The 11,809-nt window shown below is 31.0% G+C and overlaps 3 protein-coding genes and 1 pseudogene across 3 annotated transcripts; all 4 read right to left on the bottom strand.

The window, feature by feature from the left end:
- Positions 1–3,762: 3,762 nt before the first annotated feature.
- On the bottom strand, positions 3,763–4,212 carry LOC112691303 (piggyBac transposable element-derived protein 4-like). The gene has a single exon (XM_025565469.1). It carries the CDS (start codon positions 4,210–4,212, stop codon positions 3,763–3,765), a length of 450 nt encoding a protein of 149 aa, XP_025421254.1.
- A 910-nt stretch (positions 4,213–5,122) lies between these two features.
- LOC112691302 (piggyBac transposable element-derived protein 4-like) lies at positions 5,123–6,043 on the bottom strand. The gene has a single exon (XM_025565468.1). The coding sequence runs from the start codon at positions 6,041–6,043 to the stop codon at positions 5,123–5,125; it is 921 nt and encodes a 306-aa protein (XP_025421253.1).
- Positions 6,044–6,444: 401 nt separating this feature from the next.
- On the bottom strand, positions 6,445–7,809 carry LOC112691301 (craniofacial development protein 2-like). The gene is made up of 2 exons (XM_025565467.1): positions 7,132–7,809; positions 6,445–6,948 (listed from the first exon to the last, which is right to left on the bottom strand). The coding sequence occupies exons 1-2, from the start codon at positions 7,807–7,809 to the stop codon at positions 6,445–6,447; spliced, it is 1,182 nt and encodes a 393-aa protein (XP_025421252.1).
- Positions 7,810–10,130: 2,321 nt separating this feature from the next.
- Positions 10,131–11,312, bottom strand: LOC112691300 (annotated as a pseudogene).
- Between the last annotated feature and the right edge of the window lie 497 nt (positions 11,313–11,809).

Genomic DNA, 11,809 nt, shown 5'->3' with positions numbered 1-11,809 from the left:
ATAATCGGTGGTGAAGTAATAAAGGAGCGGTGGTACAGGACGCGCCGAAATTAACAAAACGTCAAAAAAAACTAGATAATAATGAAAAAAAAACAAAGTTGAATGAGATTTACAAAGACGTGAGAAAAAATGTCGATGAGTAGGTCCGTTCAGGATCACGGTGTTCTAAGAACTAGTGATGGGCGTAATCGAGATATCTCGATTATGAAAATAATAATTCGATTATATAACCAAGATATTTCGAGTAATATCTCGATTATCAAAATAATAATTCAATTATAAACTCGAGAGATTATTTTGAGTGATATCTCGTTTATTTTAAAAATAATCAATACTTGACTCGAAATGTATATCGAATGAAAAAACATTTCATATTATTTTCATGGAACGAAAGAGGGAGGGAGGAATACTATTTTTAATCTTCATAATCGAATAAGTAAATACTAGTTGTTGATTTTGAGTCGGTATTTTCGACTCGTACTATATACTCGTGGGACTGGTCGTTAGACAAATATTGATAGGTATATGGTTATTCTTAGTTATTTATATTTTAAAGTTTGACATAAATTTATAGCTATAATTTTTGAATTACTCAACCACAAAACAACAAAAATTTCTCAGAACGTTTATCTCAATTATTAATATTTCAATTGAACATTTCAAATGATTATTTCGAGACATCTCGCGATTATAAAAATGTCTCGATTACTAATATTTCAATTATTGAAATCATTCGATTACTTTACTCATAACTTATGAGTTCAGTAATCGAATTTTGAAATGTTTTGAATTATTATCTGGTAATTGATTTAGTACATTTTAAATCTGAAAAATAGTTCACATATGACATTACAATTTTCAATGTAGTACATATTTATGGTTATATGTATTTATTAGTTACATACCTATGTACTTTAGTCCTGAACAGGCTAAACTTCTGAGTTCTGATTCTCTCGCTGGTTGTGAACTTATAAAAGATCAATAAGGTGTGAAATGTAAAATTTTAAAATTTTAATTATGATAGTTAGCCGGCTATAACTACCTTATCTGATGTTTTTATTTTTTAATTTGTGATAGTTTTGTTTTTAGTCATTTCTACATTCTAACTCGGTTGTATAAATAAATACAGACATGTGACAATGCGATGTATGTTTATAAATGAAACAATATACGTTTATTATTTTTATCAAAAATACTTTTATTCATAGGCACGTTATAAATAAATTCTGCTACCACAAATCACCATTTTACTGTTTATTATTAGAAGGGACATATTGACGATTTTTGATTGGATTTTTCCAAATATAATTGTTTAACAATCTTGCAAGCCAACGCCATAAACAGCATTTTAGCAGTTAACAGTTGACAATCGTATATTTTGTTATTTTTCGATAATTTCAAAAGTATTAAATTTCAGAAGTATTTTCTTAATTTATTTAAATATGAGACCGAGCTGTAAACAACGTTCCGTTGTATGGGATCATTTTGAAAAACATACTAATAATAGAACTGTTAAGCGTCAAATATGTAAAAAGGATTATAAATATTACGGAAACACGACAAACTTAAAAGGTAGGTACTTAAAAATTATAATTTTTTAATAAGGGTTTCGAGAACTTTTAAATTAGGTACACGGAATTATCTATTTGTTTACCCAATCTCTTTGAAATTATTTGAAACAGCTTAGTTTATTAATTTAAATTTTAAATAACTGCATTTCACATATTTTATAGAAATGCCCTTCCACGTTCCGTGCGTTTTCTTGAAAATAATACTATTATTTATTATATGTATTTTATAATATTAAGCTATAATAAATACTAATTTCATAATTTTCGTATCTTTTTAAATTTATAATAAAACATTTAAAACGAATGCACCCAACTAAACTCAATCCGATCACTTATAATGAAGATGATCCAGATAACCAATTAATACAGACTACCTAAAATACATTTAATCCCTCAACTTCAGCAATTTCTTCTAATTTATCATCTGAACATTTAATTTCGTCACAATTTTCTGAGCCACCATCAAAACGGCCTCGTCAACTAAAACTTTTTGGTTCGACAAAAGTAAATGAACTTAGTGATTCTGAAATTAAGGCTATTAATAAATCTTTAATTAAAATGATTGTCGCGGATTATTAACCACTCTCGTTAGTAGAAAACGTTGGATTTATTGAAGATAGCGAAAAATTGCAACCACGTTATTCGATCCATAGTAGAAAAGTATTAATTTCGAAATTATTACCACAAGAATATAATGTTATACTCCTTAAAATAAAATCTATTCTTCAAAATGTAAATGATTTATCAATTACGACAGATATGTGGACATCTGATTCCAATAAATCATATATAACAGTGACGTGCCATTTTATTTTTGACGACCAATTATATTCACCAGTTATTGCAACTAAAGACGTTTTTGACAGACACACTGGTCAAAATATAGCCGTTACACTTACAAATATTTTTAATGAATGGAATATAGCAAATAAAATAATAACTGTGGTTTCAGACAATGGGTCAAATATTAAAAATGCAATAAACGAACACCTTCTTAAACACCATCACCCATGTGTGGCACACACACTAAACTTAAGTATAAATGAGGCAATAAATGGAAACTCTAATATAAATCAAATTTTAAAAAAATGTAGAACGATAGTAGGGCATTTCAAGCACAGAAACTTCCTTATAATTCCAACTTCATCCCTTATATTGTATAAACTTTCCCGATGTACACTGTCATAGGCGTTCTTGAAGTAAATAAATAACTGCCAAATGTTTTGCCTGTATTCGTATTTTTTCTCTATTATTTGACCAATTACTGACAACTGCTCGATCGTTGATCTCCCTTTCCGAAAACCGCACTGGTATTCTCCTAGGTTCTCTTCCACGTAAGGCTCTAGCCGGTTCAACAGTATCTTTGAGAATATTTTGTAAGCTGAATTTAGTAATGAGATGCCTCTGTAATTTTCGCAAATTGTTTTGTCCCCTTTTTTATGTAACGGTATAATTATCGCTTCGTTCCTGCTCGATGGCACACGTTCATCTCTCCAAATCTTTTGGCTAATTTTGAAAATGGCATAATGTAGCTGCTTGCCCCCATATTTGATTAGCTCTGATGGTATGCTGTCCGAACCAGGTGCCTTCCAATTTTTTAGGCTAACTATCGTTTTATCAGTTTCCTCTTGAGTTACTTCATTCAGCATTGGTTCGGCTCTTTGGAAGGTTTTACCTACTATTGGATTTACTGGTACCTCCGCATTCAATAGTTCTTTAACACATTGATGGACATTCTGAATTTTGTTTTTTTTTCTTAAGAACCTTCAGAAACGCAATTAAATACTACTGCTATAGCAGTAGTGATTTGACCACTGCTATAGCAGTACTGTCCACCTAAATGGTAATGTCAAGTACGTATATCACTACTGCTATAGTAGTACCTTAAAATTATTCAATATTTTTAATATTTTTAAACAAAAATATACAATTTAAATTAAAAACTTCTTTTTTTATTTATTTTTTTCAACTTGAAATCTAAAAAAGTTATATATAATAAATACATAAATTAATAAATAAATACATCAAATAGACATAATATAGGTTTATAGCAATAAAAAACCACAACTCGGTTAACTTATTTTGCCTTAGAAAATAATTAAAAATATGATCTAACTAAATCAATACAAGTATAAAAAATATAAAAGTGATAATATAACAATAAAAGTGTTCTTCATGGCACTTCAAACAATCATATATTTTTACGAAAGTCTTCGAAACATATTCCAACACAAAGTGGAACATCACATTCTCTGCATTGATATTGTGTTTGTTTTCTTATTTTTTTTTTTGTACACACTTTACAATTCTCGTAATAAACTTCCCTTTTATAGTTAGGTGGAGGTCGAATTTTTTCATGGAAGTGCCCCGATAATCTTTTTTTTGGTTCTTTTGCTGTGACATTTTTGAAAAATTGTAAGGCAGTTTTGTCTAGTGGAATTTTCAACATATTTTTTACCAATATATCACGAAAATCTTTAAAACGCATAGAACTGCAATCAAATCGTATTTTATAAATGAAAAATGTATTCCAAACAGTTATATCTAATAGGTGAAATAATACTTTCTTGTACCATCTTGATTGTTTTCTTGGACTACTATAATACTTCATCATTTGGTCTGTTTTATCAATGCCACTCATGTTATCATTATAATGAATTATTTCAATGGGTTTACTTTTATCGTGGCCAAATCGATTTTTTGTATTTGAAAGCATAGGCTGGTATCTTGTAGTTATTGCAAGTACATCTCGTTTGTCTTTCCATTTGCTAATATATACATTTCCTTTGCGACGCTATATATATTCTCCAGTCTTCAATTTTTTTGTCAGTAAGCACTTAGGGTTTTCTTTGCGGTTACTACGTAAAGTACCAGTGGTATGTGTTTTTCGTAGTAAAAGTTGATTTGAAAGACATACACTGTTATAATAATTGTCCATAAAAATGGTATGACCTTTGTCAACAAAAGGTTCTAAAAGACGAAAAACTAAATTATTTATTTTTGATGTAGGTCCAGTTTGAGTTTCATTTCTCTTTCCCTTGTACATTTCCATATTTAGTAAATATCCACCGGGTGAGCAAAGCTCAAAAAACTTTATTCCAAACCTCGCTTTTTTTAACCGTGTTACATGCCACCGGCTCGATTTCAAGTGTTGCGAGTCGAAGATGTGTTTAATTTAAATAGACATGAGACTTTTAATACATTAATACATTTATTTTAATACTCAAAGTGTTTAACAAAATTCTAATACAAAGTGACGTGGAGTAGCTTGTTGTTCCGTGACTAGAACTCATCTGCATTGTGGTCATTTTGATCCCTCTTTTATATGGATTGATTGACGTCATTGGTCTTGTTGTTTCGGCAATACTCAGCAATAGGCCTTGCTCTTTTGACCTAATTCACTATTCTAGGAATACGGATTAACAGTTTATTATATCTTGTTATTTCGGCAATACTCAGTGATAAGCCTTGTCCGTCTGATCTACTTCATTATTCTAGGAATCAATTTTATTACATCTCTTAATATTCCTACTCGGTTTATGACCAATTAGTTAAATATAACGATGTGTAATACATATAATATTGTGATACGCACGATTTCTATTTATACATGGTTCTAGGAATATGGTAGCCCATAACAACCGCATGTACTGCCTAAACATGAGTCGTCCACGGTGAAGAAGAAGAGATTCGTCTAATGATAGAGCTTCATATGGAGTGTATGCTTTTCTAAAATTATTTAAAAGACTATTAAAAAGAGGTTGAATTTTTTTTAACGGATCGTTTGGATCATTTTCTGTTGATTGGTCACAATATTCTACACTAAAACATCTCAAGATTTTTTCAAAACGCCTGCCCGACATTGTTTTTGATATTATCGGATAATAGTATAGAGGGTTATTGGAAAACATGTCCCTGATTACAGCAAATGTTACAGAACCAGCCAGCAAACAAATACCAAAAAACTTATACATTTCGTCAAAATCTACTTTATTGAATTCAGTGTTACGAGAATATTTTTTATGTGGTCTTGTTTGTGGGCCCAATTTAATACCATAGTTATTCGTAGACAAAACTATCATTTTTGTTATTTCTTTGGTCCATAGCATTTCAAAACTGTGTAAAGGGTTATCTTTTGCATGATCGGGAATATCGAGTTTTATTCCAGAATCACTACTATTGAATTGGAAATCTGGAATGTCTACCCAGTTCTCGACCCATTGATCATCATCGGTTTCAGGTACACTATTATCACTGTTACTAGAGCTTACCTCAAATGATTCTTCGCCACTTGTTTCAGCCTGGACTTCTACATTAGAGCTAGATGGTGTTGGTAACATATTTTTATTGCTACACGGAAAACTGTAGTCGGGATCAGCATCTGAATCGTCTACGAATGAAAACTCGTCAGAGTCAGATTCTAACGATTCATCTAAATAATCACATACTTTTTCGATATTTTTTTGGGACATAATATTTATTATATTTGATATTTATTTACTTAAATATACTAACAACTCGATAGTCGACACACAACTGCAACTGGATTACCAAAACTAAATATAACGAAAACAATCGATAACTTATAAACTATAAACAATGATTATATTATTAGCCAGATTGTTATTTGTTATACTGTATGGTACTAATTTTAAAATGAAAATAAACAGTTTTCAGAAATAATTGTCAATAAAATTCCCGATAACATTATAAACGGCAAATACTAAAAATAGAAATAAGTGGTTATAAAATACAATGCCCAATGATCCGTTGAGTTGTAGTGGGACAGTAAATAATACTTTATCATATAAACCATTTAAAATAGTACTACTATAGCAGTAGTGCATTATAATGAACGGTTTTTCAACTACTGCTATAGCAGTAGTGATATACGTACATCAAATTTAAGAATTACTGCTATAGCAGTACTGTCCATCAATGTGTTAAAGTATTCTTCCCACCTTATAGCTTTTAGCTCTGGTTTCATAATTATTTCTCTATCACGATTTTTAATAGCTTTCAAGCTTGGGTTGAACGAATTATAATGCCTGATGGTTCTGAAAAAGTTCCTTATACTACTTTGCGAACGATCTTTTTCAGCTTCCTGTAGTATACTGTTTAAGAAGTTTCTTTTTTCTCTTTGTATAATTCTCTTGCAATTTTTTCTCTCTATTTCATATATTATTTTCGTGTTTGCGTCATTATATTTTACGTAGTTATCCTGAGCCATACGTCGTTTCTCTATCGCTTCCCTGCATTTCTCGTTATACCATTTTTTCTTCCCATTTTTTAGTCTACCAATAATTTGTTCTGCAACTTTTTTAATAGCTTTACTTATTTTGCACCATTCCTCTTCTATATCCTCTTCTTCAATATTCTAAACATGTTCTCTCATCTTTACTGAGAATTCTTGTTGTATTTTGTCATCCTTCAAGCGCTCCAAATTATACGGTATATTATTATTGCTCCCCAGTCGTTTCTGACTTTGTAATTTTAATTTAAATTTCACTACGACTAGAAAATGGTCCGTATCACAGTCCGCTCCCCTATAACTACGTACGTCTCTAATGCAAGAGCGGAACCTTTTTTGGATGAGAACGTGATCTATCTGGTTAATTGTAATGCCATCTGGTGACTTCCATGTACCTTTATAAATTTTCTTATGTGGGAACATTGTGCTACTTATCATCATATCTTTACCTGTTGCGAATGATATTAGCCTAAGCCCATTCCCATTGCTTATATCATGAAGACTTTCTTTCCCTAACGTATGGGAAAACTGAATTTCTCTTCCACATTTAGCGTTGAAGTCGCCCAATACTATCTTAATTGCATTCCCTGGCAATTTGTCATATGCTTGGATCAGATCCTCATAGATGGTGTCCTTTATATCCTCGTCAGCTGCTTTCGTTGGTGCATATGTGCATATTAAGGCAATATTTATAGGTTTAGTGTCAATTCTTAGTACTGCTAATCTCTCTGATATAGGGTTGAATTCCTTTATGTGCAGTTCTTTGGTTTCGTGTACGGCAAATCCGCACCCAAATTGGTGTCTTTCTTCCATTCCTGAGAAGTATATAATATTTTTTCCTACTTTTAATTGTCCTTTTCCAGCCCACCTTACTTCTTGAATACCTGCTACTTTAATTTTATATACGTCCAATACTTCCATTAGGTTTTTACACGCTCCAGTTCTAAAAAGGCTCATTACATTCCCGGTCGCTATCTTAAACTCCATTGTCCGTTATCCGTGCCCAGTCTGTAAACCGTTTCTCTTTGTCCGAGGCTGATTTAGTGATGGTATCATAACAATATATTTTTTACGAGGTAGGGTTGTTAGTCCTACGCTTAACCCCCAACCTAGAGGACCAGACTACCCCAACCAATGAAGATCAAGGGGCTACTGCAGAGCACTGAGTAAAAATGCCCTGGGCGATGGGGACGCCACCTTCCCGACGCCTGAATGATTATTCTTATCAATGATAATATTAGTAATAGAGACATTTTTATAATCGAGAGATGTCTCGAAATAATCATTCGAAATATTAATAATCGAGATACGAAAATCTTGTTATCAAACGAAAAATTACTCGAAATTTTTCGAGAGATTCTCTCGATTACTAATCATTTGATTATAAAGATCATTCGATTATGCCCATCATTATTAAGAACAACCCGACCGGACCGGTTGGATAGTATTCCGTGCGGGCGTCGTCGCGACCGTTCGCGTCTCCTGACCATTGATGGATGGGGGGACGGGGTGTCGCGGCGGCGTTGCGTGCCGCGGTCTGGTGGTTGATGAGAGAGACATAGGCACGGTCGGCGACAGACGTTTCGATAACGGCTGCCGCACGGGTCCGCGTCATTATTATCTACAAATTATCTAACACCTATTATTATACCTATTTAATCATTTTAATCATTATTTTCTAGTTTGAAGTATAAAATAAATTTTTTTAAGATTTTAACTATAATATAGCTATTTGTGATCAATAGTATGCCTATATTTAAATAATTAAAAACTGTAAAATCATAATAAAAAATAATTTTCAATTGTAAAATATGTTTATTTCTTTTTAAATAATTTATAACTAAAATGCATAGGTGGAGATTTGATTGAATTTAAATTTAATTTGGAGGCTTAAATTTTTATTTGCAAAATAAACCAAAATAATAATTACAACAGTGAACAACGCAACACGAAAGACGAAACTGAAATCGACACTATTAATAATCCCACACAGCATTTGTCAATCATAACGATTGAAACAATATTTATGTATGATTGAATTTTAAATATTCGAAATAAAAAGTTTGTTCAACATTGAATATATCTTTAATTTTTTATGTTGAACCTGAAACATTTAATAAGAATTCATTAATATTGGAAAAGAAATATTTAAAAATTAACGAAAACTTATAATTGAATAAATGTTTTATACTTGATATTTATCCAACCTTATAGATATAACGATTAATATTGAAAATCCATCAGGAAATCAGTATTTTAATTAAATATGTAGTTTTGATTTGGTTTTAATTGAAAATTTCATATTATATTTTCAATTGAAATATATGGTTGTATTAATATTAAATGCATACATTAAATAACATACCGTAAAAGCGGGTGAATAGAAACACTTTTGAACTTTGAAGTATCATAAAAACTTATCTATTTGAGCTACTAAGTTGATTAGTACATCAAAATACTGGTCTTGTCGAGTACTTTAAACCTGTCGATTCAAAAATATTTTAGTTTCAATAAATAATTGTATATATTGTTTTAAGTGCTCTGTTTCTATTGACCCGATAGTTGGTGACAATAGAATTATTTATGACTTTTTTATATATTTTTTTATTATATCAACAGGTTTTTGAATAGAAACGATTATTGATATTTTTAAAAAATTGTACACAACTTTTGCCATTAAACTTTTTTTTTTTTATTAAAATCCAACAACATTTACCAACTGTATCAATAAATATAAAAAAACAAAATAAAAATAACACCTTGTCATAAAATATTAGTCATGAATAAATATGAATAAATAAAAATTAAAATTAAATTAACATTTTAGTCTTTTAATTTCCAGTCTTTGGATTTACTTATCACTTATAATAATAGGTTACATACATAAACATAATTCTTATAATTAACATGGGTAAATGTAAATGACAAATTATCACCAATTAATATTTTTGTCCCAGAAAGTTTAGACAAATATGGAATAGCAATAGTTTTGATCCAATCATCAAAACAAAAACTGTCAAACCAACCAGATTTTGTGCGATTAAAACGGGTATGTTTAGGACCACCAATTCTCCATGTATCACTTATATGTTTTGATCTATGTACAACATATGGAGGTAGGAGTACTCCATCAGCTGCAGCAGCGAACATTACAGAAGTAGAAGCTTTACTGTTATTCATAACACGTTCAGGGTATTTCGATCCACGCTTTGTAATTACTTTACGTCTACCCGGGTCATCGGTTAGATTGGTTTCATCGTAGTTAACAATATGACTAGGAGGAATACCATCGATAGAAATCTCCAGGTTGTCAAAGTAATCATTTAATGTTTCTCTAGTAATAGCTGCCCTAGAACGTTTTATATTTTGACATAATCTGAGTGCAAGTTTTGTTTTGTGCCTAGTCAGAAAACCATTTGCCCAATCCTTTCCAGGCAAATTGTTTTTATTGAATTGTCTCACCTTTTTACCACGTCGATCCAGGTATCCCTTCACCACCTTCTAATATCATACCTATCCAATGGATAGCCCCATTCTGCACAAAGAGACAGGCATGATACTATATGATTTTCTTCTTCAGTGGAAAGTTTGAAAGAAACAGTGCAGTTTGTCCACCTTGTGCCTTCATGTTCGAATTTTTGACATGGCGGAAAAGTACCGAATAATGTATACCATATACTTCACTAGCTTCTCTATAGGTCATTTGTCGTGCCTTTATGCAGCGAATGGCCGATTCTAAATCATTTGGATTGGGAATCTGATATTTTTTGGCTCTTGGATCTTTTTTTTTTAATACGGCCCATGATTGTTTCTATTCACCCTCAAAAAGAGATATTTTATAAAATGTGTAATAAAAAAAAAAATAATGAATTTAAAATTATTATACTTACAATTTTCGACTCCTGACATCTAGCTCGAACAATTAAAATGTGTAAGTGAACGGTTAGGTTATTATTTCATGACAAACAGTGAGTTTGTATTTTACGTTTTTTTTTTTGATAAGAAATAGTACATGTTTGTTATCAATTTCACGTGCATGGAGGGAAAAATAAATGGAACGTTTCTAGCTTATCGAATTTCGTACTAGTGTATATTCGGTTTAGTGAAGGTTGCATATTGATAACACAAATATTTGATTATAGGGACGAAGAAATAATAATTTTCCTGTTTTTGTTTCTATTTACCCCACTGTTTCTATTCACCCGGTTTTACGGTATTAATAATTAAAGTTTATATAAATTTAATTGTTAAATAAAAAGTTCACATTATAATATTCATAAATTATTATGATATATATATATATATATATATTATGTCACAAAATTGATTAGAATTAAAATGTTTTTCGTTAAAAAAATTATACCTACATTGAACATGCTGTATAATACATATAATATTATATTTATCTAATACCTATATATGTATATTATAATAATAATAATTATTATTATTATTATTATTATTATAATAATGTGTAGTATTACGCGCATTTTGTTTAAATAAAAATGTATTTATACTGCACTACTGCAGCTCTATTCCAAATTTCCAAAAGATAATCGTCAATCGACCGAAGTGACGACACTTTTGCGCATACAACTGACGGCTGCGACAGTGCCAAGGCCAAATTTCCCCCACCTTATTGTTAGCCGGAGATTTATGGGATCGACTAAAACCGGACGGCCAAAATGATCGTTCGCTTTTGGAATAGATAGTATAATATTATATTATTATATAATTTTCGCTTAAACTATCGGGAAACCGGCCATATTATATTAATAGATAAACGTCGTCATTACCGCCACGCTGGGTACCTCCACGAGAAACACCGCGAGCCGCTTCCTCCCGCCAATAGAATTATTTTTATTTATAATAGGATTACTATCGAAATATGACTGTCTTCAGTTCTTCACTTAGCCCTATAGTCATAGACTCTTCATTGCACTATACGACACTATACGAACTCTTATATATTGTGGATGCCGTACTG

This window comes from Sipha flava, unplaced genomic scaffold, assembly GCF_003268045.1.
Source record: "Sipha flava isolate LNK unplaced genomic scaffold, YSA_version1 592_pilon_pilon, whole genome shotgun sequence".
Lineage (NCBI taxonomy): Eukaryota > Metazoa > Arthropoda > Insecta > Hemiptera > Aphididae > Sipha > Sipha flava.
This window is presented reverse-complemented; position numbering and strand designations above follow the sequence as displayed.

Excerpts from the sequence above, each read along its gene's own strand:
- LOC112691301 (XM_025565467.1), bottom strand. The coding sequence starts at position 7,809 with ATGGAGTTTAAGATAGCGACCGGGAATGTAATGAGCCTTTTTAGAACT. Across the intron at positions 6,949-7,131 it reads TCCGCTCTTGCATTAGAGAC|AATATTGAAGAAGAGGATAT; the intron begins GTACGTAGTTAT and ends GAACATGTTTAG.
- LOC112691303 (XM_025565469.1), bottom strand. The coding sequence starts at position 4,212 with ATGAGTGGCATTGATAAAACAGACCAAATGATGAAGTATTATAGTAGT.
- LOC112691302 (XM_025565468.1), bottom strand. The coding sequence starts at position 6,043 with ATGTCCCAAAAAAATATCGAAAAAGTATGTGATTATTTAGATGAATCG.